The sequence below is a fragment of the Colobus angolensis genome, unplaced genomic scaffold (assembly GCF_000951035.1).
Source record: "Colobus angolensis palliatus isolate OR3802 unplaced genomic scaffold, Cang.pa_1.0 Scaffold161, whole genome shotgun sequence".
Classification (NCBI taxonomy): domain Eukaryota; kingdom Metazoa; phylum Chordata; class Mammalia; order Primates; family Cercopithecidae; genus Colobus; species Colobus angolensis.
In genome coordinates this window covers 3,453,763-3,478,161 of record NW_012114722.1, presented here as the reverse complement: position 1 = coordinate 3,478,161, position 24,399 = coordinate 3,453,763, and the positions used below count along the sequence as shown (strand labels likewise).

At 37.1% G+C, this 24,399-nt stretch overlaps 1 protein-coding gene across 4 annotated transcripts in view; it reads left to right on the top strand.

The window, feature by feature from the left end:
* DIAPH2 (diaphanous-related formin 2) overlaps nucleotides 1-24,399 on the top strand; it is a 940,316-nt gene that overhangs the window by 429,809 nt on the left and 486,108 nt on the right. For all 4 annotated transcript variants that reach the window (XM_011937272.1, XM_011937270.1, XM_011937273.1 and 1 more), the window contains one exon: nucleotides 1,365-1,604. In XM_011937272.1, the coding sequence (XP_011792662.1) occupies nucleotides 1,365-1,604 (240 nt within the window). The remainder of the gene's footprint in view (nucleotides 1-1,364; nucleotides 1,605-24,399) is intronic.

Here is a 24,399-nt window from a genome sequence, read left to right as displayed (position 1 = left end):
AGATGGTGTGTTTTATACTTGCCATGTGAGTACTGAAGAAATAGCAGGACAATTTGTATAATAATACCCTGACCAGATTTAAAAAAAAAGTCATAAGTGACGAGACCTACAAAAATATAGTAACAGGTAGATATTCCATCATACTTTTGTATATCTGCCTGTGAAAAGCATGAAAACATATAGGAGGATTAGTAGAAGGCAGAGGTTCATATTTGGAGAGGCAGATGTTCATGGTTAACAGGCGAGTTTGAAGAAGAAAAATAATGGACTATGTCTTGATTCTGTATTAGAGTAGATATGGTCTGCCCAACAGCTCATCTCCTGCTTTTGAAAGGTACTTTGTGGTTTAAAGACTTTTGTTTATGTCGTCAAATTCTCTTCATGTTATCTGAAGATATCTTGGTGTCTAATCTGTACTTGGCATTTGTATTTAAGGAAGTAGGCTATACATACAAAAACAAATATAATTAGGAATATTAATAATTGCACTGTGTGCATGTGTCTGTGTGTGTTCATGTGTGTCTACCTCTCTTCCATCTCCCCTCCCAGCATTCATTTTGTGAAGGAAAACTAGTTAACTTGGAGCTATAGGAAATTAAAAACTAAAAACGATTATTATCGTAGTAACTATACCAACTGGAATATTTAATGTGCACCAATGCTATGAAACAAGTAATTAAAACCAAAGTTGAACTGTATTGAAGAAAACCAATATAGAATTCTTGCATAATGTACTTGAAAAGTAAGTTCATGTGATTTTACTATCATCTAATTACTTAACATCAGCATCTGTCAAGTAGGTGAAATTCTTTAGAAATTCTTTAGAGTGTATATAAATAATATATTTTATGAATAGAAATCATAAGTTTAAAAATTATTAAATGCTCAATCAGAGCTAGTCTTCTTATTTCAAACAGCATAGTAATAGGTAATTTCTTAGGAAATGTTCCACTCATATTTTCTGTCATCATGTACATCTTTTATCTGTGGCCCGACTATTCACTCAACTCAATTTCATGTTTATAAATTTTCCTAGTTCACCTCAGGGACAGATGTTGGCAGTTTGAATGCTATTGATGGCTAATGATTATGCAATTAACATATAGCAACTGTTCAACTTCTATTATATTTTATTAATGCCATAAGGATGATTTAGTTTTAAAAAACCTGTATAGCCAACTGCTTTTTAAACTTTGATAAAATATTTCTTTGGAATGTTTAAAGCAAAAAATATTTTTAAAATCCCAGAGCAAATTCACTTTATGCAGAGATGTTACAGTGTTGACTATGAAATTATCCCCACTAACGAGATAAAATAAGAGGCATTCAATGTATATTCTCATAGAGTATTTCTTATCTTACAGATGAGCTCCGTGAAAATGTTACAGCCTCGTCTCAGTAGTATCCTGTTCAAACTCACATTGGAAGAACACGTAAACAACATCAAACCAAGCATCATAGCAGTAACTCTTGCCTGTGAAGAACTGAAGAAAAGTGAAAGCTTTAACAGACTTTTAGAATTAGTTCTTCTTGTTGGAAACTACATGAACTCAGGCTCAAGAAATGCCCAGTCTTTGGGTTTTAAGATCAACTTCCTTTGTAAGGTAAGATGACATTTTATAATGCTAATTTACAACAATAATCTTCCTGTCTATGAAAGGTGATACTGCAAATAGCAATCATGCATAAACCACAAAATTGTATGCTTAAAAAGGATGAATTTTCTGGGATGCGAATTATTTTTTATTTTTTTTTTTTTTTTTTATTTATTTTTTTTTTTATTATACTTTAAGTTCTAGGGTACATGTGCATAACGTGCAGGTTTGTTACATATGTATACTTGTGCAATGTTGGTGTGCTGCACCCATCAACTCGTCAGCACCCATCAATTCATCGTTTATATCAGGTATAACTCCCCAATGCAATCCCTCCTCCCTCCCCCCTCCCCATGATAAGCCCAGTGTGTGATGTTCCCCTTCCCGAGTCCAAGTGATCTCATTGTTCAGTTCCCACCTATGAGTGAGAACATGCGGTGTTTGGTTTTCTCTTCTTGTGATAGTTTGCTAAGAATGATGGTTTCCAGCTGCATGGGATGCGAATTATATCTCAATTCAAACACATAATTTTTAAAAATCTTAGTAAAATCTAAAAGACTTGAAAATTCTTTTGGAATACAGTACTTAACATTTGCTGATTACATTTTACTGAAGTTTATAGACAAAAAATCCCCACTTTTATAAAGTAGATGCAGTATTGGCCAGGTGCGGTGGCTCACACCTGTAATCCCAGCACTTTGAGAGACCGAGGCAGGCGGATAACCTGAGGTCAGGAGTTCGAGACCAGCTTGGCCAACATGGTGAAGCCCCATCTCTACTAAAAATACAAAAATTAGTGAGGGGAGGTGACGGGTACCTGTAATCCCAGCTACTCCGGAGGCTGAGGCAGGAGAATCACTTTAACACCGGAGGAGGGGGTTGCAGTGAGCCAAGATCACGCCACTGTACTCCAGCCTAGGCAACAGAGCAAGACTATGTCTCACAAAATAAAATATAAAATAAAATGAAATAGATGCAGTATTGTATTTCATTTACATTATTACTTATGTCTTTCTAAAAAGTATCTGACAAGCTAAATTTAATGAGGTAAATAGCCAGAAATTTATTTTTGAATATAGTTTGCTTATTCTACTCTAAGATAATGATACTCTTCAATGTCAAGTAGTACTGTACGCTGGTATCTAGTGCATTCAAGAAGTAAAAAAGAAAATTGAATAATAATCAACTTCTTTTGATTGGATCATTTAATAATAACATTTTTGAGACTTATGAAAAGCAAACAAAGAAACAGAGAAGCCCAAAAGTGCTTGTACATGTCCATTTTTAGGCTAGAGCAAACCACCTTATTCAAGGAAAAGATCTGTCTGTTATAGAAGCCTGAAAAGACTCTGAGGTGAAGGCCTGTAAGAAAGCTAGAGACGAAAATAAATCTGAAAACAAGCAATCTATCTTTGACATCTCACCATTCTTTCACTTTTTTTCTCTCACATCTGAAAACATTGCAGAACTTTGGTTAGTTCTTGAAGTATATTATAATGAGAATCCCAAATCTAGCAATGGATATGACTTTCTTTTCTATGCATGCATTAAATTGATGTTCATTACATATACATGGACTAGCACTTTGATATATATCAAAAATGATTTGATCTTGGGAGTTCTAACCCGAATAGACATAAAGAATAACACTTACAGATAGTAATAGTATGTACAATAGAATTGTGAATATCTGTTTATTCCTGATATATTTTTGAGGGCCGTAAGGAAAGAGAACAAGGAAGGAAAATAGGGAAAATTATCTGGAAATGCTGGATTTTGTGAAGAAAACATTTTTACCCTCATCTTCTTGTGATATTTGGGGACATGTAAAATCATTTCATAATGCCAGAGGGAATAAGGCAATGCTTGTAATAAACTGTACTAAATCATGCCAGATTTATAGGATAAAATAAAGTATTTAGGACGTTAACATTGTATTGTATACCATATACCCAATGTTAATAGAGTAATCTCTTTATCATGGTGCTACTTGCCAAGAGTATATGCCATATGCACAGTGAGTAAATCTAAAAGTCTTCTTGCTTGACAATTATAAAAAGAGTATAAGTTAAAATATCATTAGAAATTTGTATTAGATACCTATTTTGCATTCATATAAAAATATTTTAAACCATTCTAATTTGAAGAAATATGTACCTTATAAGTGTCTTAATTTCACACTATTCAAATTAATTACATGAACTGATTTCTTTGAAGCAAGAATGAGTAAGTCATTTATACATAGGAACAAAAGATTACGTTAATCTCACCGAAGGATTTTACAGTTACATCTTGTATTTTGGAGAGAGGCTTCTTTCTGTCATCTACCTGTCAAATAAAAGTTCTTCTACACAGCACTGATCTGACATCTATCACTAGAGGTATGCTCAAAGGATTCAGCACAAAGATTTTTGCCAACTTCAAATAAAATAAAAAATAATCTTGTGGGAAATACTATCATGTAGCAATAGGAGTTCCAAAAGTGAAAGAAGTGAAGGTTTTAAAATCTGTCCCCCACCCCACCCCCCACTTTTCAGTAAGATTTTTATCTTCTGGGAAATTTTCTAGGAAAACACTTGTCATTTAGAAAGAGAAATATCATATACATGCATGATATTCCCATAATGTCTAGGACTCAAAGGATGTTCCTGGAATACAAAGGATTGTGAGTAAATGTAAATGTCTAAAATGACAGAAATTTTCTGAAGCACATAGAAATAGTTAGCTTAGGTCTGTATTCTGTTTGAAATAGAATTAAGTAACTACTGATGTGTGATTAGCTAGAATTGCTGTTTAATTTCAGTTGTATTATGAAGGATTTCTTGGTTGATTTTTCTTAGTGATTGCCTTCTTAAAGAAAATAGCAGGGGGAATTTCCCTCATAGAACACTGATTATGCTTTAAAAATGATACCATTTACTATCCTAAATTTTTCTAATGATAATTTCTCAGTGATTTTAAAACTAATCCAGTGCTTTTAACAAGAAGCTATAGAGTATGTTAAAATATTCAACTAGGTAAAAAGGAGGAATGTGGTTAAACTTATCAGATGTATCTTGTAGTAAGGTAATATAAAAATTTCAGATGGTCACAATTGGCTGTTACGGTATTTGGGAAGAAGAGGAAAACAGATGGGTTAACCAAAATGTCAACACTAAAGGGTATCATTATTGTAATTACTACCCTCACCACAAAATGCTTTGTTAATTTGCAGCAGGGAATTATCACTTTGTGAGTCACCAAACCAATGTGCTGAACTGTAATAAAAATTATTTCAATGAAGATGAGCTCCCAATGTTAGCTTAGCCTGTTGGTTATTAAAATTCTAACCAATAGAAATGCTACACTTCAAGGCCATTTGTTTGCTTTTTTTTTTTTCAGTATGAAATAGCATATATAATCTGCATAAGGACAAAACATTTAAAAATACTTAGCATTCCCTCTATACGAAGCTTTGTGGGTTTATCAAATAAGTATCTTTGTAAGTATCAGAACGTGACTCTGCCTGATTCAAGCAAAAAGTAAAACTTGCTGGAAAGATATGAAGTAACTCAGCCAGAAACTGAGGAAAGACTAAATTACTTGGCCTTTAAAAGAACAGCAACTGTGACAGCTTTGAGAATTCAGGTAGCAGGATTGAATGAAAAGTCTTTTTAGGATGTTGCCTTTGGGATATATCAACTCCAACCATTTTCCTTCTCCTTTGCCTATGTTTGATTCAAATTCAAATTATGAAGAGAGCCTAATGAGCCCAGTGTGGATTATAAGAACACCCCTTGTTCAAGGGAGAGCAAAAATCCTTGATTGACAGTGCTACCAAAACTACCTGCCATGGAAGATTGGTTATGCCCTAAAGGGTGCTGTTAACAAAGATAGGGATACCAAAGGATAGGAGCAGGTAAAGGAATATCAGGCAGCTATAAACAAATACAAAATAAAACAGATGATCTATTCATCAGAGGTCTACAAACAATAGAGAAGATACACAGAAACCTCAAGAAGCTTGTAGTACAGTTGAGTAGCCAGGAAATACGCATACGGAATATTATGTAATGTCACAAGGTACACTGTCAGTGAGGGTAAAAATAAATGGCCACTGATATTAGCAGGAGTTCAGGGGAGGAAGGAATCTTTGGTGACTGGGCACTGCTGGTAAATTGAAAAAGAAGAATCTTGAAGAATAGGTAGGATTAAGAATCCATAACCTTACAAAAGGGGAGAACATTGTGGGCTTAGAACCAACGTTTTAACTTACACTTTGCCAATTACTAGCCAATTTTTCATGACGAAGTCACTTAGCTTCTCTGAATCTCAATTTGAGATTGAATATTTCTTGAATATTTCTCCCTTTGCTTCTTGTATCTTTTTTTTTTTTTATTTCCTTGCATTGGGCTTCACCTTTCTCTGGTGCCTCCCTGATTAGCTTAATAACCAATATCCTGAATTCTTTTCCAGGTAAATCAGGGATTTCTTCTTGGTTTGGATCCATTGCTGGTGAGCTAGTGTGATTTTTGGGGGGTGTTAAGGAGCCTTGTTTTGTCATATTACCAGAGTTGGTTTTCTGGTTCCTTCTCATTTGGGTAGGCTCTGTCAGAGGGAAGGTCTAGGACTGAAGGCTGTTGTTCAGATTCTTTTGTCCCATGGGGTGTTCTCTTGATAGAGTACTCTCCCCCTTTTCCTGTGAATGTGGCTTCCTCAGAGCCAAGCTGCAGTGATGGTTGTCTCTCTTCTGGGTCTAGGCACCCAACAAGTCTACCTGGCTCTGGGCTGATACTGGGGGTTATCTGCACAAAGTCCTGTGATGTGAACCATCTGTGGGTCTCTCAGCTGTAGATACCAGCACCTGTTCCGGTGGAGGTGGCAGCGGGGTGAAATGGACTCCGTGAGGGTTCTTAGCTTTGGTGGTTTAATGTTCTATTTTTGTGCTGGTTGGCCTCCTGCCCGGAGGTGGTGATTTCCATACAGCATCAGCTGTGGTAGTATGGAGAGGAACTGGCAGTGGGCAGGGCCCTAGAACTCCCAAGAGTATGTCCCCTTTGTCTTCAGCTACCAGCGTGGGTAGGGAAGGGCCATCAGGTGGGGTAGGTTTAGACATGTCTGACCTCAGACTCTTCTTGGGTGGGTCTTGTTGCGGCTGCTGTAGGGAATGGGTGTGAGGTTCCCAGGTCAATGGAGTTGTGTACCTACATGGATTATGGCTGCCTCTGCTGAGTCACGCAGGTTGTCAGGCAAGTGGGGGAAAGCTGGCAGTCACAGGCCTCACCCAGCTCCCACGCAATCCAAAGGGCTGGCCCCACTCCCACCATGCCCCCACTAACAGCACTGTGTCTGTTTCCAGGCAGTAGGCAAACAGGACTGAGAACTTGCCCCAGGCTACCCACCCCCAAGCTGTGAAAGAGAAGGGCTTTAGTTCTTCCCCTGCCTGTAGAGTCTACACAGCGGATTCATGCCCTCCACTGAGTTCTGGCCAGGAGGCTTCTTGACCACTTTAAGTTGTTATATAGTTCAGCTGGAGACTTTCTTCTCCTTGTGGCTTTTTCCCCTGTGCCTCTGGTCGCCCTCCAGAAGGATCCCTATGGTGCCAGGCAGGAATAGCCTGCTTGGGGACCCAGTGAACTCCCAGGGCCTTTCCTGCTGCTTCCTCTACCCCTATATTTTGCTTGGCTCTCTAAATTGACTCAGCTCTAGGTGAGGTTGGAAACTTCTCCCTCAAACTAGACCTTCAGTTTCCCCAGTAGGGGTGTGTGTTCGGTGGTGGAGGATCTCCCTTTCCCACTTCCGCAGTTTGGGCACTCACAGTATTTGGGTCCTGCAGCAGCAGTCCCCTTCCTTCAGAGGGTCTGTGGGTCCTCTTGGGATTCCTGGTTTATCCCTGCAGTCGTTCTGGAGCTAAAATTCACGACGCAAGCCTCCTCACGCTTCTCCATCCATCCAAGTAAGAGCTGCAATCTAGTCCTGCCTCCCGTCTGCCATGATCCTCCCACAAATTCATAAACTTTCTTAAAACATGAGATTTTTTTTGTGATGTTTGTTTTAGATCATCAGCTATCATTAGTGATAGTATATATTATATATAGCCCAAGACAATTCTCCTTCTTCTAATGTGGCCCAGGGAAGCCAAAAGATTGGACACCCATGATCTAGAATATCTATGACATGCAAAGCCTCATCTAGAGACCATTATATGGTATTAGTGACAGAGTATCATACCAACTATACAAAGGAAACATCCATCTCCATCCATCTTCCCCATAGAAGTTGTAAGAAGGAAAGTAAAATAGGTTCAGCTTTATTGTGAAATAGAAAATTACCCCAGAAAATATGCTTTGTAAAGAAAAGTGACTGCTGTCTGTGGCAGTAAAATTTGGAAATCTGTAATACACACACACACAAAAATCTACAAAAGACCTTAGGAAAAAGTCGTACGTAAGTACATGCAAAGTTTCACAGTGTCTAATCATTTCTAGCTAAAATAATGTGGATTGTGTCCATATAAACTCAGAATGTCAGCAGATGAATACATCTAGTCTAACCTCTTCAGTCCACAAGTGAGAAAACTGATGCTTGGAAAAGGAAAATACTTTAGTCAGTGTATTGTTCACCTTGGACTGACATAACAGAAACCATAGGCTGAGTGGCTTAAAGAGGAGAAATTTATTTTTTCACAGTTGTGGAGACTGAAAGCCTAAGATCAAGATGCCAGCAGGGTTGGTTTCTGGTGAGGTCTCTCTCCTTGGTTTACCATATGGCCACCTTTTCACCGTGTCTTCACTTGGCATTTAATTTGCTGTTTTCTTCCCCTTTGTCCTTCACAAGACTCAGAACTCATCAAATTTGGATGTATTCTGCATTATATCTCCAGTGTCTATTATATGTGAAGCTCTCAATATATTACTACAGATTGAAAGTCAGACAATTTGATTAAATAGAGGATTTGTTATTAATACTCAACATGTGTTAACTTGTTTTTTAAGTGAGAACATTTTGTTCCTCACAGATATAAAGGGCATACTTTTGCCAGCAAAACTGTTGAATATGTAACTGTAAGATTTTTTATGTTTTATTTGTAAAGACACAAAAATGTGTTGTTTGCTGTAAATCTAAATCACCAACTCATTATTAAATACGGGTTATTAAATAAATTAATATGGGACTATTAATTTAAAACCAAAGATATTTTAGAAAATAAGCACTATTGGATGTATCGAAAGGGAACTTAGCAACAATCAATAAATCCTGGTCAACAGTCCATGCATTTGGTTGCCTGTATTTTTATAGTTGATAAAGTGTTTTCCTTGTGATTCAGGGAGGTTAAGTGTTACTAACGCCACTTTGCAAATTAGAAAACTAAAGCCCAATGAGGTTATGTAAGTTGTCCAAGATTCAAAAACTAGTAAAGGTCCAAGTTGGGGCTTACATAAAGGTTTTCTATTTACAAAATTGTGTAGCACCCTGCCTCTTATTGCATTGTAACAATGTTTGTTTATAGTTGGCTCATTCCAAGGAAGTATTGTAGAACCAACTCTGGCACTTACAGTGTTCTGAAAATGGGGAAAACCTCATGTGAGTTTTCTTGGCTCTCTGGCATGAAACTTAGAATCTATCTTTTTTATTTTAATTCATTTTGGTGTAACTGTAGGCCTTTTATTAGGAAGTTTCTCATCTTGTGATAGATTTTAATGTATCCAAGCAGCAGAGCCTATATATTTATAATAAAATAGCATCTAATAATTTGAATAATTATGGAGCTATCCCTTGGTTTTGTATAGACTGTCAGAGTATATTAGTTTTGTGTAGGCAAGGTTGACTGCTGTTCTCAATATTTTACAAATGAGGATCTGCTTTCCAGAGAGATGGCTTTAACCAAGATCACTCAGTGATGAAGGCAGAGTTAGGATCCAACTTTTCCTGGGATTCAAACAAATGATTTCAGTGGATTATGCTATTTTTAGAATTTTCATTGACTCTTTTGCTTCACTGAAATATACTTTTTCCTATCAGACAATATTTAGCATTAATTGAATTTGAGGGAGATGTGGTTGATAATTTGCTGAGAAGGAAATGACTTTGTGGGTTATAATCTGTCTTGAAAAAAATTCTGTGAAAGGGAAGATTAGACTCTTGATCATGTATGGAGTGGGATGAAATGTTAGGCCCTACTTCCAAACTTTTCTTTTTCTCCTTGGGGGTCCTTTAAACTTTCCTCTGTGGGGATATTTGCAGGAAAGAGTTTGCATTTGGTGATCTCTCCAAGTCACTGGTTGCTAATCAGTGATATAAGATTCTATGCTACGCCAAATGCAAAAGAACATATTCATGGTACTTTGCATTTTAAAATGTCATCATATAATATAGTGACATGCTGTACCATTTGTTCATAATTCATGACCAGTGGATACAAACATTTCAATTTAAGGGTTTGTCTGTGCCTCATTATATTACATTGAAGCAAGAATATTCACTATAGTTTAGACCTCTGAAATAACTAAGCACCATAGAATGACACAAGAACAGAATATCATTCTTAATTTTAAATAGTTTCCTTTGTTCAGCTTATGTGATGGTTGACCTTTATTTAAGTCCATTGTGTTTTATTGTACTGTGCTTACTGGGCTCTCATTATTGAAGACCACTGAATAGTTTCTTGTGCTTAAAGGTGAATGTTACACTGTTGTGATACTATGTCAGTGGTGACATTCTGGATTCAGTTTTTATAATTTTGTCACGGGTTTTTGTTTCCTATACTTTTTCATGTAAATTAATACACCGAAATATGTCTTTTTTTTTTTTTTTTTTTTTTTTGTGGAGATGGAGTCTCGCTCTCTTGCTCAGGCTAGAGTGCAGTGGTACAATCTTGGCTCACTGCAACCTCCGCCTCCCAGGTTCAAGCAATTCTCCTGCCTCAGCCTCCTGAGTAGCTGGGACTACAGGCCCTCGCCACCAAGCCTGGCTAATTTTTTGTATTTTAGTAAAGACGGAGTTTCACCATGTTGCCTAGGCTGGTCTCAAACTCTGGAGCTCAGGCAATCCACCCGCCTTGACCTCCCAAAGTGCTGGGAATACAGGCATGAGCCACTACACCCGGCCCAAAATATGTAATTTTTAAAAGGCAAGCATTAATACTACTTAAGTTAGTAAGTCTAGAAGTATTTAAACGTATAGAACACTAAGGTTTTTAGAGGAAAGAATTCTCCATAAGGTCTTTTAATTGGTGTATATTATTCATTATGTATTCTAATGCACATGCCATTGATCTATGTGTACGGACTTGTGCACGTAGGCGAATGGCAATAGTAGAAGATTGCTTCAGTCATCTGATTTCTCCACTAAATCAAGATCCTTGGATACCAGCTCAGAAATCCATTCCAAAGCCCTCACCTCTAGTGCCCTTCATTGCCATTTAAAATCTGAACCAAACACAGGCCACTTCTTTTGAGTTTATCTTCTTTAAAATGCAGCCCTCTAAGAGTTGGAAACAGATTATCGTGGCTCCTTGATTTTATAATTCTATGAATACACTACTATGGGCTTTGAAGATTGTTCTTCAATTAGCAAGTCAGTGCTTTTTCCCACTTCTAACATGTCAGCGACCTGCTCTCCTTATCTGTCTATATAGTACATTGGTGCACATACAGATTGACTAATTAAGTACAAAGAAAACTTAATGAAGGTAATATGTGTCTCTGTCTTATGAGGTGCCATCTTCTAAAATGATAGCCTCAATTTTTCCAAATGGTCATACATCTTCTAGATTTATATTAATGTGGAGATGCATTATATCTTTCTTGTTCTCTGTAACCTACATTAAGAAATTGAAATGAGAGAAAACACTAACTTTGTGGTAAGCTAATTATAGCAAAGGGAAAAATATGTGATCATGTCAGGCATAGGAATTAACAAAGTTTATAGATGTACTGTTAAAAATTGCTATAGTTATAAAAGCTTATGTGTCTCAAAATATCTTTTTGAAAACTTGAGCTCTGAGTAAAAGAAACTAACTCACACCTTTATTCTCCTCCTTGCCTGTTAAAATATAGAGGTCCCATGAGCTTATTTAAAGATTTTTTTCTCTAAGTTGAAATATTCATTAATTTACATTCATTGCTGCAAATTAGCTAGTACTTTAAATGGAAGACTTGTTTGTTTTCTCGGAACTTGATTACATCTGTTTAGACAAAATCATCACATTTACAATACTATAGGTTGTGTGAAAACTTGATTATACTCCAAAATTTTCGGTTTATTAAATTCTCTAGAGAACAATAGTTTGTAAATGTAATTTGTCTGATGCAGACTTGATTAGTGCTCCTTGTCATTACTGACTGCTTTGGAGACTCGTGGATTTTTTTTCTATTATTCTTATGTATGTTAAAATTTTCTGTCGCTTATTACAGGCGCGCACACACACACATACACACACACACACACACCTGCCTTTACCTGTGATTATTAATATTGTGAAGCCTATACTGCCATCTCTGATTTTAACTTATATGTTACAGTCATGTCTGCCTCCTAGATATCTAGATAACTTGCTGTGAGGTGTATATATGTATATATATATATAGGACATACTTGCCTTGAGTCCTAATAATGTCTCGTTATTATACACCCCTATGCAAACACATGACCTTTTTGATATGGAAGAGATTTCAGTTTTTGAAAGTTTTGTATTAGGGGAAGGACCAAGGAAAGTAAAATAAGAGCCAGACCAAGCCAAAAAAGGTGTGTGTGCATATGGGTGTTGAGTAAGAAAGACAGGGAGATAGACAGAGACAGAGAGATTAAGACACAGAATGAGAGAGAGAGAATGAAAGAGTGAGAAGGGTTGGGGTGATTTTCATAACTGGATAATCAGAGAGAAACAGGATTGAGTTAAATGTTCCTTTGTATACATCAGTTGACAGACTGGTAAAGAGCATTGAAAAATTCAAACTAAGAGTTGCCAAATTATATTCCTTATCTTCTTCCAATAATAAGTGTTAAAAAGTCAACCATATACATTTGTGTATAGAACTCTAATGAAGGGTATAATTTGTTTTCTGTAGAGAACTCACCTATGGCTTAGTTTTTGACTCATTAAATACAGATACATTTTCAGGAAATGAGAAAATTAATGCATCTGTATTTTCTTTTATTTTAAAAAAATTATCCTTATACAGTAATACAAAAAAAGTAATCAAATTAATGCTGTGTCACCACTATACTTGTTGAAGTCATTATGACTAAACAATAATAGATACAGTTAACAGTTGAATAGTATAACTGGCAGAGACGAATAATTCTCTAGTTTACAAAAATACATTTTTTTTTTGGTTCTTGATGAATGCTACATATATCAGGAGCAGCAATAAACATTTTCAGCACCAGAGCAGACAAAAAATGATGATTTATGGAACTAGCTGTAGGTCTTACTTAGTTCACTATGAAGACTGTTTCCACAGAGGATTTAAATGAACCCAGCTGGCTTAGTATTCTGTGAATTGCTGTAGTCGTTTTCTGAGTATAATCTTATGACTGATTTTGTAATTCTCACAGTAGGGGAAAGTTGACAACATGAATGGCATTTAGTGAATATAATTAGTAAGGCTGAAAACAAAGGTTTTTTAATTCTATAAAAGCTCTTTTCGAAGGAGATTTTGACCCTGTATGAGACTGTTGTTCCAAAAACATGGCTACCGTGACTAAGTTTGACCAGTCATCTTACAAACTGATTTTCCTGTCAATTGAAGCCTTCCTAGTGAAGGCATTGCACAGCCTTAACAAGGAGAGCTCATGTCCATGGAAGGAAGTTTATAAAGTAGCAGTTGATACTAAAATAAAGCTCTGTGATAATTTTAGAGAATACAAGAATTATTTATACACATTTAATGACTTTTTAGTGAGTACTTGTGCAGCAAGTTGGCCACATTTATTGAGCCTTTACTCTCTGTGGAACCTTGTGCTGGATGCTTTGTGGGGATAAAGAGAAGTAAAACGTACGTCTCCAGTCCTTGAGGAGCTTATGAGCTAAATGCCAGATATAGAACATTGTATTGCTAAAGCAAGAGACAGGGAGAAGTGTGTGTGGGGACAGGCAAATGGATTTTATATAATAGCACACATGAAAAATAAATTAATGTTGCTCATAAACAGTGGCTAACTAACCACAAGACAAAGTACATACTCTGTTAGATGATATCCATACTGTAAAGCTGCTCTACTTCTTTGGAAAGGAAGGAAAAAACAATTCCAGCCCCATTTCCAAGATGTACTTTTCTTCTCTTCCCCAAACAATGTCTTCAGTTTTGCTTTTCCTGCCTTCTGTCATGGGGACAAGTACAAATCCTTGCCATTCATTATTTTCTTATCTTTTATTCTTTTTTTGAATTTTAAATCTGAATTATCAGAATGCTCTCTTCCCTTTTATGCTTCAATAAGAATATCTTTAAAACTGCTTCTCAAGTTCCTACCATCTTTCTACATATAGTTAAATATTAGTATTTTAAATTTTTTGGATAAAATCAAAACCTGTTCAAAAACAATAGTATAATGGTACTACTTACAACTATTGTGTGTCTGTACCCCTCCCAATTCACTAATTCGTCACAAAAGTCAAATAATTTCCTTTTTGCCAGAGGATATCCTGAGATTGTCCAGATAAATAAGAATGAAAAAACTTGTTATTTAATGATCAGTATGAGGGATCACTCCAGGATGCAAGTAACCTACTATGAGGAAATATAAGCTTTTCAGAGGCTATTTAGGGAAAGGATCTTAATATTCAGATTTAAGCAACTAGCTAGATACACATATTAAAACAGAATACTTTACTTAGAAACCTGTGCTGAGGGAAGACTTGGGGACAGATGCACGTGCTTGATTCCAAGGATATTTCATCAATCACAGCCTGGCCCATTCAGATTGCTTTATGCTTCCAAATTTCAGCTTTCATAAAGTGTATGAGAAAGGTCAGGGTACTCATTGATTTCTTAAAGCATCTTCTTAGGACTTTGTTTCTTGTACTGTTATTTTATTAGAAGTAAAATGTATTCATGGTCAAGAGAGACTTGAACCTAACCTATAATTTCTTGTAGTAACTTTACCGAGATTTTTAACTGACATACTATATAAAATTTACTCATTTTAGGCCAGGTGCAGTGGCTCACGCCTGTAATCCCAGCACTTTGGGAGGCTGAGTCAGGCAGATCAGTTGAGCTCAGGAGTTCGATACTGGCCTAGGCAACATGGCGAAACTCTGTCTCTACCAAAAATAGAAAAGATTAGCTGGGTGGGGTGGTGCGTGCTTGGGGTGACAGCTACTCGGTAGGCTGAGGTGGGAGACTTGCTTGAACTTGGGAGGTGGAGGTTGTAATGAGCCAAGATGGTGCCACTACACTCCGCCGTGGAGACAGAATGAGACTGTTATAGGAAAGGGGTCCTGATCCAGACCCCAAGAGAGGGTTCTTGGGTCTCTTTATGCAAGAAAGAATTCAGGATGAGTCTGCAGTGCAAAGTGAAAGCAAGTGTTTTGAAAAAGTAAAGGAATACAAAATGGCTACTTCATAGACAGAACAGCCCTGAGGGCTACTGGTTGCCCATTTTTATGGTTATTTCTTGATGATATGCTAAACAAGGGGTGGATTATTCATGCCTCCCCTTTTTAGACCATATAGAATAACTTCCTGACATTGCCATGGCATTTGTAAATTGTTATGGCGCTGGTGGGAGTATAGCGGTAAGGACAACCAAAAGTCACTCTCATCGCCATTTTGATTTTGGTGGGTTTTCGCCGGCTCCTTTACTGCAACCTGCTTTATCAGCAAGGTCTTTATGACCTGTATTTTGTGCTGACCTCCTATCTCACCTGTGATTTCAAATGCCTTAACCATCTGGGAATGTAACCCAGTAGGTTTCAGCCTAATTTTACCTAGCTCCTATTTAAGATGGAGTTGCTCTGGTTCACATGCCTCTGACAAGACCCCATCTGAAAAAAAAAAAAAAAAAAAAAAATTACTCACTTTAGGCATATAGTTAGATGAAGTTTGTTATTTGTATACAGCTTTGGAACCTCCACTGCAATCAACCAGTGTGGTTTCCTGATGCCTCTGTGCAGTGGATCCCCACTCCTAGCTCCAGACAACTCCTGATTTGTTTTAAATCACCATGGTTTTGCCTTCTTCTAGAATTTCATATCAATGGAATAATACAGTAATAGAGTCTTTGTGTTACTTTGTATTGTTAGTGAGTTTTTTTCACTTAGTGTAAAGTTGTGGCATGTATTGGTAGTTCATTGTTATTTTGGGGTAGTATTCCATTGTATGGCTGTGCCACATTTTGTTTATCTATTCATCACCTGATGAACAGTTGGGTTGTTTCTAAATTTTGGCTATTATTCATGTTGCTATCATCATCTATGTAAAAGACATAAATTCATTTATCTTGGGTAAATACCTAGGAGTGGGAATCCTGGGTCATATGGAAAGTATAGTTTTAATTTTAAGAGATACTGTTTTTCAAAGTGTCTATACCTTATTTATTTATTTATTTATATTTTGAGACCAAGTCTTGCTCTGTCACCGAGGCTGGAGTGCAGTGGTGTGATCTCGGCTCACTGCAACCTCTGCCTCCTGGGTTCAGGCAATTCTACTGCCTCAGCGTCCTGAGCAGCTGTGACTACAGGCGCATACCAGCACGCCCAGCTAATTTTTGTATTTTTAGTAGAGACGAGGTTTCACCATATAGGCCAGGGTGGTCTCGAACTCCTGACCACGTGATCCACCTGCCTCAGCCTCCCAAAATGCTGAGATTACAGGCATGAGCCACCGCGCCCGGCCACCTACCATTTTTCATTCATACTTATGATTAAATTAAACCACAATGATGGATTTCATATTTGGAATATATGAATATATATAAAAAGATATTTCACATTCACCGGATTGGCAAAAATGTTAAATTCTGTTAATATAAAGTAGAGGTAAGAATAAGGGACAAAGGGAACTACTGGTGAGAGTGTAACATGCTAAATTCATTTTGGAAAACAATTTGGTACTATCAAGAAATGTTAAACTATATGCAGAAATGCCCCTTCTAGCATATACTCTAGATAAACTCTTAGGTAAGGACCCTGGAGACATATACAAGAATTATCACATAATCAAATAACACTATCAACAGAGTTTAAAAAAAGGCAACCCACAGAATGGGAGAATATATTTGTAAATAATGTATTTGATAAATGATTGATATCCAGAATATATAAAGAACTCCCACAACTCAACAACAGCAAAACAACTCAGTTCAAAAATGAGTAAAGGAATTGAATAAATATTTCTCCAGAGAAGATATACAGATGGCCAATAAACACAGGAAAAGATACTTAACACCACTAATCATTAGGAAATTGCAGATCAAAACCACCATGAAATACCACTTGAAACATACTGTGATGGCTACTATCAAGAAAACAGAAAGCAACAAGTGTTGGTAAGGATGTGGAGAAATTTGAACCCTTATGCACTGCTGGTGGGAATGTAAAATGGGGCAACCAATGTAGGAAATAGCATGGCAGTTACTACAAAAATTAAATGGAATTACCATATGATCCAGCAATTCCACTTCTGGGCATATACATAAAAGAATCAGATGCAAGGACTCACAGATGATTGCATACCAAATTCATAGCAGCATTATTCATAGTAGCCAAAACATGGAAACAACCCAAATGTCCATTGAGTGATGAATGGATAAACAAAGTGTGGCATATATACAGTGCAATACTATTCAGCCTTTAAAAGGAATGAAACTCTGGTATATGTTATAATATGAATGAATCTCCGTGACATTATGTTACGTGAAATAAGTCATATGCAGAAGGATAAATACTATATGATTCCACTTATATGAGGTACCTAGAGTAGTCAAATTTGTAGAGACAAAAAGTCTTTGTTTACCAAGGGTTGGGGGATAAGGCAGATGGGGAGTTAAATGTTTAATGGGTAACAGTTTCAGTATAGGATGTTTAAAACGTCCTGGAGATGGATAGTGGTGATGGTTGCACAACAGTGTGAATGCACTTAACCCCACTGAACTGTGTGCTTAAAAATGGTTAAAGGCAAGCATGGTAGCCCACACCTATAATCCCAGGGCTTTAGGAGCCTGAGGCAGGATTGCTTGAAGCCAGGAGTTCGATAGCAGCCCGGATAATATAGCTTGTAATCTCGGCACTTTGAGAGGCCGAGATGGGCGAATCCCTGGAGCCCAGGATTTTGAGACCAGCCTGGGCAACATGGCAAAACCCCGTCTCTACAGAAAAATACAAATATTAGCAGGGTATGGTGGTGGGTGCCTGTAGTCACAGCTACTCAGGAGGCTGAGGTATAAGGATTACCTGAGTCTGGGAGGTCGAGGCTGCAGTGAGCCGTGATCATGCCACTGTGCCACTGCACTCCAGGCTAGGTCACAGTAAAATCCTGTCTTCAAAAAAAAAAAAAAAAAAAAAAAAAGTGTTCACAGCAGCATTATCTGTAATTATATCCAAAACAGTGATTCCCCCACAAAAAATGGAAACCAGACACTGAAAATGTTCAATGAGAGAATAGGCCTAAAATTAATAATATTTATAGCATCAACTAATATACAGCATGGATGAATATAGCTAGAAACATCAACATGGTTAAATACCTCACTCTTAAACAGCTGCTCCTCAATACTGAATTCTAATTACGCTTTTGTAGTATTCTGTGTCTTAGACCTTCAAAATTTTTCATAAATAGCTAAAATCACTAATGTTAAGTACCATTTGATGCCATTTATTAAAGGTTAAACCTCTAAATGCCATTTATTATTTATTTACAGTGTATAGACAGAGCAAATGAGTCCTATGGACTCTTTTGGTGGTAGTGACAATCTGGAGCTATGCACATAAAAATAAATTTATTCCATCTACTCTCAAACCTCATACATATAAAACAATTTAAGTAAAATGCTCATGACAATAAAAGTTAAAAGTTTTAGTTACATGCTTAACCCATGTCTGAGAAGAAACCATCTAACACCAACAAACATTCGTACTTGTAAACTATTCCTATACCAATTTAAATAATTTGATTTTTATTAAAACTATTCTCAGAAGAATTTTTATTTGGTAAGCCAACTATAGACAGGATGATTAAAAGCATATGAAAGTACCAGAACAACTTTTCTTTGTATAGACATATTTCATTAATTCTTTCTGGCCTTTCCTAAAACCAGTGAGTACAAATGATGGTTAATTTGCCACTGGTCCTGGCAATGCAGGCTAATGCACATGCAGGTCATTCTCCTTGGATAAGTGGGGCTGAAAGGGAAAATGCTGAGAAGGGGAGCAGGAAGGGCAGGAAACAGAATTTGTCTTGTACAGGAAACTAACAGCACAAATGCCCTGCTGGTCCGGAAGGTGGCAATTGAGATGAATCCTTATTCCATTTAATGTTGTCATGGTTTCAAGTTTAAGCTCTCCTTTCACAGATTGCTACTATAAATTAGGCTAACAAGTGTAAAACTTTTAATTTGCTTGACTATACAATTGATATTATCTGTTTCCTTTTGGTTGGAAATACTATTATAATACCAAACTAAAGGTTGTAAAAAAGGACTATCAGGCCTACATAAAGGATAAAGACCTCTTTCCACCATAAATTACATTTGGCTGAATTAGTGTCAGCCCTAGTCATGTAGTGCCCAGAAAAGCATTTTTGATGACAGATTTAGAAATAAAGCCGGGAAAACATGTATTAAACCTGTCCGGTCATAGCTACAGAACTAACATCTTTATGGTAATTGCAATCCTTAAAAATACATTATCTTTTTCAATGTTACTGCAGTGTGTGGTGGTATTGAAGAAAGCAATAATTTGTAAACAACCCTTGGCAGAGGGCACAGAACTTAATTTTGTTTAAATAAAGGAGACTAACATTAGAATTCATGTGCTGTATCAAGACTGGCAAGCAGTAGTAGCTGTTTTGATATATGCACTGGAGCATTCATGATTGCTTAAATATTAACTGTTCCATGATTATACAAATACAATAGGGCAAAAGGAAGCCATGATTAAGGAAAATGTTCACTAAAAAAGTTGAATTATATGACTGTATTGGTAGTTTAGATGGTTTTATTCCATTGACTCAACCAGATCTCTTCACTGAGTTTCAGTATTTCTTTTCTTTTCAAGGACGATTATATATGTGTATTGTGTGATGTTGCTATGTGTTAGGAATGTTTCCTTGACACAGAAGGATTAGGCAATTTTTTTTTTTCCCTGAGTACAGGACCTGTTGATAAGTTTGCTGAACTTCATATGGCCATTCATGTAAATTCCAAAGGAAAGGGGAGATCCAAAAGGGCTTCCTTCAGATACGCTATAGATTTGAACTTTTCTCTCACATTTAAGTTTTAATATGCTTTAAAGATAGTCTTCCTTTAATGTGTGCAGAAACATTTCCTTTAGTGATATCCATGCTCCTTTGCTACTTCATTTCTTATACTCTTTATGCAAAAATCAGTTTTTGTCTCAGACCAGTTTACACTCTACAGCCATTCATGCAAGAAAGCCAAGTGTTCCTCCCACACATTCTTGCGTGTTTCCAGAAGAGAACTGTTTTCTTTTCTTTTTTTGAGATGGGGTTTTGCTCTTGCTGCCCAGGCTAGAGTGCAGTGGCAGGATCTCGGCTCACTGCAACCTCTACCTCCTGGGCTCAAGTGATTCTCCTGCCTCGGCCTCCCAAGTAGCAGGGATTACAGGCATGTGCCACCACACCTGGCTAATTTTGTATTTTTAGCAGAGACAGGGTTTCATCATGTTGGTCAGGCTGATCTCAAACTCCTGACCTCAGGTGATCCACCAGACTCGGCCTCCCCAACTGCTGAGATTACAGGCGTGAGCCACCACGTCCTGTCAAGAGAACTGTTTTCGGTGCCACCCTGCAATTGAGGTCAGGATTGCTTTGGGGCAAGGAGCCAAGGTCCACTGCTTTGTTCCTGTATAATGTATGGTAACACATGAACCTAACCCCATTCTCACTCTTGGTCTTCAACCCAAAACGAGTATGATGACAAATGAAATGCAGTATCAGCATATGCCAGTGCCATGGAGCAGGAATGAAGCTTCCTCCCTTGGCTCTCTTCTTTACATACACCCACCATAGTTTGATTTCATACATGTAAACTGTTTGGCATAGAGGTCAAGCAAGGCATTAGGTTATTCAGATACAAGAACTTTTATGGCAAGCACTGAAACCTGATGTCTGCAACTTACAATTTCAGAATCTGATTCAAACTCCCTGAGTAAATATGTAAGCAACAATGCAGATTTGCTTGAGCAGGAGTTGGAAGGCATGAATAATCTGCTAGGTTATCTAGTCCGTCACTCTGATGATACGTAGTAGATAAGACATACTATAGCAGCATTTAAGTATTTTTTCAATACAGTTTTAGGTGAAGGATGAAGGACAGTTTAGAACACTGAAGAGCAATGTATCTGGAATCTTCACAGCATGGAGCATACTGTTTGTCTCATCTACTTTTGGATAGGTAGCTGATAGATTATGATACCAACGAGTCTCATTTTTATGTGAATTAATCAAGAACACTCAGAGCAATTCTGTCCTTCAGATGCCACAAATTGCTAGATAATTTCTCTCTTATTTTAAATTGGCACTAAGCATTGAAAACATTGACATTTCAACTTTTTATATGTAAAAGCAATGGTGAGAGGACCTAGGCAAGCTATAGACAATTGCTAAGCATCTTCTTGCCTGGAAATTTATTTGAAAATAGCCTAGTGTCTCCCTAGTGGCATGTATCAGAATCACCTAGAGGTAATATCAGAATTTTTTCCCCTAGTATGTTCAAACTCAAATTGCTGGACCACACCCTCAGAGTTTCTGATTTAGTTGATTTGGGGTTGGGCCCCCAAATTTGTATTTCTAACAAGTTCTCAGGTGATACTGATATTGCTGGTCCAGGGACCACGGATTGAGAACCAATGAAGTAGCAAATGCTCATGAATTCTTGATTTTTTGTTCTTATTTCTTCCATTGCCTGATCCCTTCAGGCCTAATTATGCTGAACTTATTCGGGACAGTAATTAGAATAACTTTTGTCACTAACCTCACCATTTTCCAGCTGCTGGCTCTGCTGCCTCCTGTATTATCTGGTTATTATCCACAGTCAATATTTGGAATAAATTATTCGTTCACATTACCTCTTCTTTCTGACTACCCATTCCTTTTAATTTTGAATCCTTTGCACTGTATTCAAACAGTGCTTGAAGGTCACCAAAGATTAACATCAAATCAACTCTAATTATTTTTGGCCTGTCTAAAGAATTTATTCATTCAACATTTGCTGAATAAAATTGATATAGTCCTCATTTTTAAGCAGTTCACAATCTGGTGGGTGAGACTAGTTGTGTACACAAAATTATATATTGTAGAATAAGTTCTATAATTAGAGTATATCGAAACCACTATCGGAGAACAAAGACAGAATTTATTGGTTTTGTTTTGTTTTGTTTTGTTTTGTTTTGTTTTGTTTTGAGACAGTCTTGCTCTGTCACCCAGGCTGGAGTGCAGTGGCGCAATCTCGGCTCACTGCAACCTCCACCTCCTGAGTTCAAGCAATTCTCTTGCCCCAGCCTCCTGAGTAGCTGGGATTACAGGCATGTGCCACCATGCCTGACTAATTTTTGTTTTGTTTTGTTTTTTAGTAGAGATGGGATTTCACCATGTTGGCCAGGCTGGTCTCGAACTCCTGACCTCAGGTGATCTGCCCACCTTGACCTCCCAAAGTGCTGAGATTAGAGGTGTGAACCACCACGTCTGGCCCAGAATTTATTAATTCTATTCAGGGAAGTTGAGGAAGGTTTATTACTAGTAACTACCACTCTCCCTGAAAGATTCTTCCTTTCCACACACATACCATCTTCCTCACCCATGACAGTTCAATCCAGTAAGTATATCTTAAATTCAAAGTGTGCATAAATTGCCATGTTTTGTTCTGGTACCAACACCTATTAAGTGTGGGAACTAGATCAAACAACTCATGAGCTCTATCTTATCTATAAAAATGGCATATTCATAACTAAGTCACTGAATTGATTTTAGGATTTTTAAAAAAAAAAGCACTTATGAAAGTGCCTGAGTTATAGGCACATGATACATAGGCAACAAATGTTCGTTCTCCTACCCCTTGAAAGAGGAGTAGGATATTATCACCTGAGGAAGGAAAAACAGTGTGCCGAGGTCAGGAGGAACATAAGTAAATGGGTGGAAATCTTCATCCATTCGTGCAGTCAACAAATACAGATAGAGTGCCTATTGTGTGCTACCCACTTTTCTAGATGCTGAGTGTATAAAAGTGAACAAAGCAGACAAGAAAGCTCTGTACTTGTATCCAGTGTAGCTGAAGTGAGTGTGGGAACTTGAGAGACGATAATAGCTAGAGATAAGATCACAACAGAGTACGAGCCAGATAACAGAGGGATTTTTAGTTTATAGTGATGGGAAGCTAAGGTAGGCTCTCATCCTTCTTATCTGGATGATGATGGTGCCCATGATAATACACTGTCTTATTCAATTCTACAAACATGTCTATGAACACAGGTGCTTATCTAATGCTCATTTTATAGGTAAGATACCTGAGACATGGAGTATTCATGTAACTTGCCCAAAGTCATACAAGTAGTAAACGGTAGGGTCAAGGTTCAGACCTAGTTCTGTCTGAATCCAAAATCTATGCTTAATAATTATTCTGATTAGAAATTTGAACTTTATTACATGAGTTGTAAAGAACCATTTGCTTTTTTTAAGGAAGGGAATGGCATGATCATATATATGTTTAAGAACCATAATTAGGCTAAATCATATAGTATAAAGGAGGCAAAGAGAATAGAATGGTTATGACCGTCTTCTCATAGTGTATCTTCACATAGCTAACACTTCTGTTTAAAATTTGAGCTGCTATGCTTCTCCTAAAGCCAGTTTACTCTAGAGTTATTCCCCTTATTCTGGACATGGTACAACATTCTTTTAATCATCGGTACTTAAAACTTTTGGAGTACTTGATTTTTCCCTTTCCCTCATCTTAATATTCACTGACTAAATCCTGTTTTTCCTTACAATCTCTCTTGAATTTGCCCTTTTTTTTTTCTTTTCTACACATATCCTAGTTATCATTTTAAGTATATCAGTCCTGGACATTTGCCACCAAATTATTCTCCTATGTCGTTTCTTTTCTAGATAATTTTGTATTTTCTACTAAATTCTAAGGTTAAGGCCTCAAAAGTACCGTGCATCATTTATCTCTTATCCCTAGTGTTCAGCACAGTCCTCAGCTCACAGTGGATTAATGAATGTACTTCTCCATTCATATTTGCTTTGCTCCTAACCTGCCTCCTCTAAAAAAATGTATGGTGCTCCATTTCCTAAGTGACAAATTATAACTTTATTCTGGCATTCACTTGCACCTAACTCTAGCAAATATGTGTTCTGGAAAAGTCTGGCCTTTGTAATCAGCCTCTATGTGTGTGGTGGGGTCATATATACACACAGGTACACACACACACACACACACATATATATATGTATAGAATTAAATTTAGGAGTATTGCTCTATAGCCCACAAAAGTTGGAGTTTATGTAAAGAAGAATCTGCATTCTGAAACATTTGTTGACTATCTAGTATTTTCTAACATCCTCCTAGGCACCATGGATTCAAAAATATTACCAAAGCAAAGTCTCTAGCCATGTAAGATCTCATATTGAGTGTGAGAGACTACTGTGTC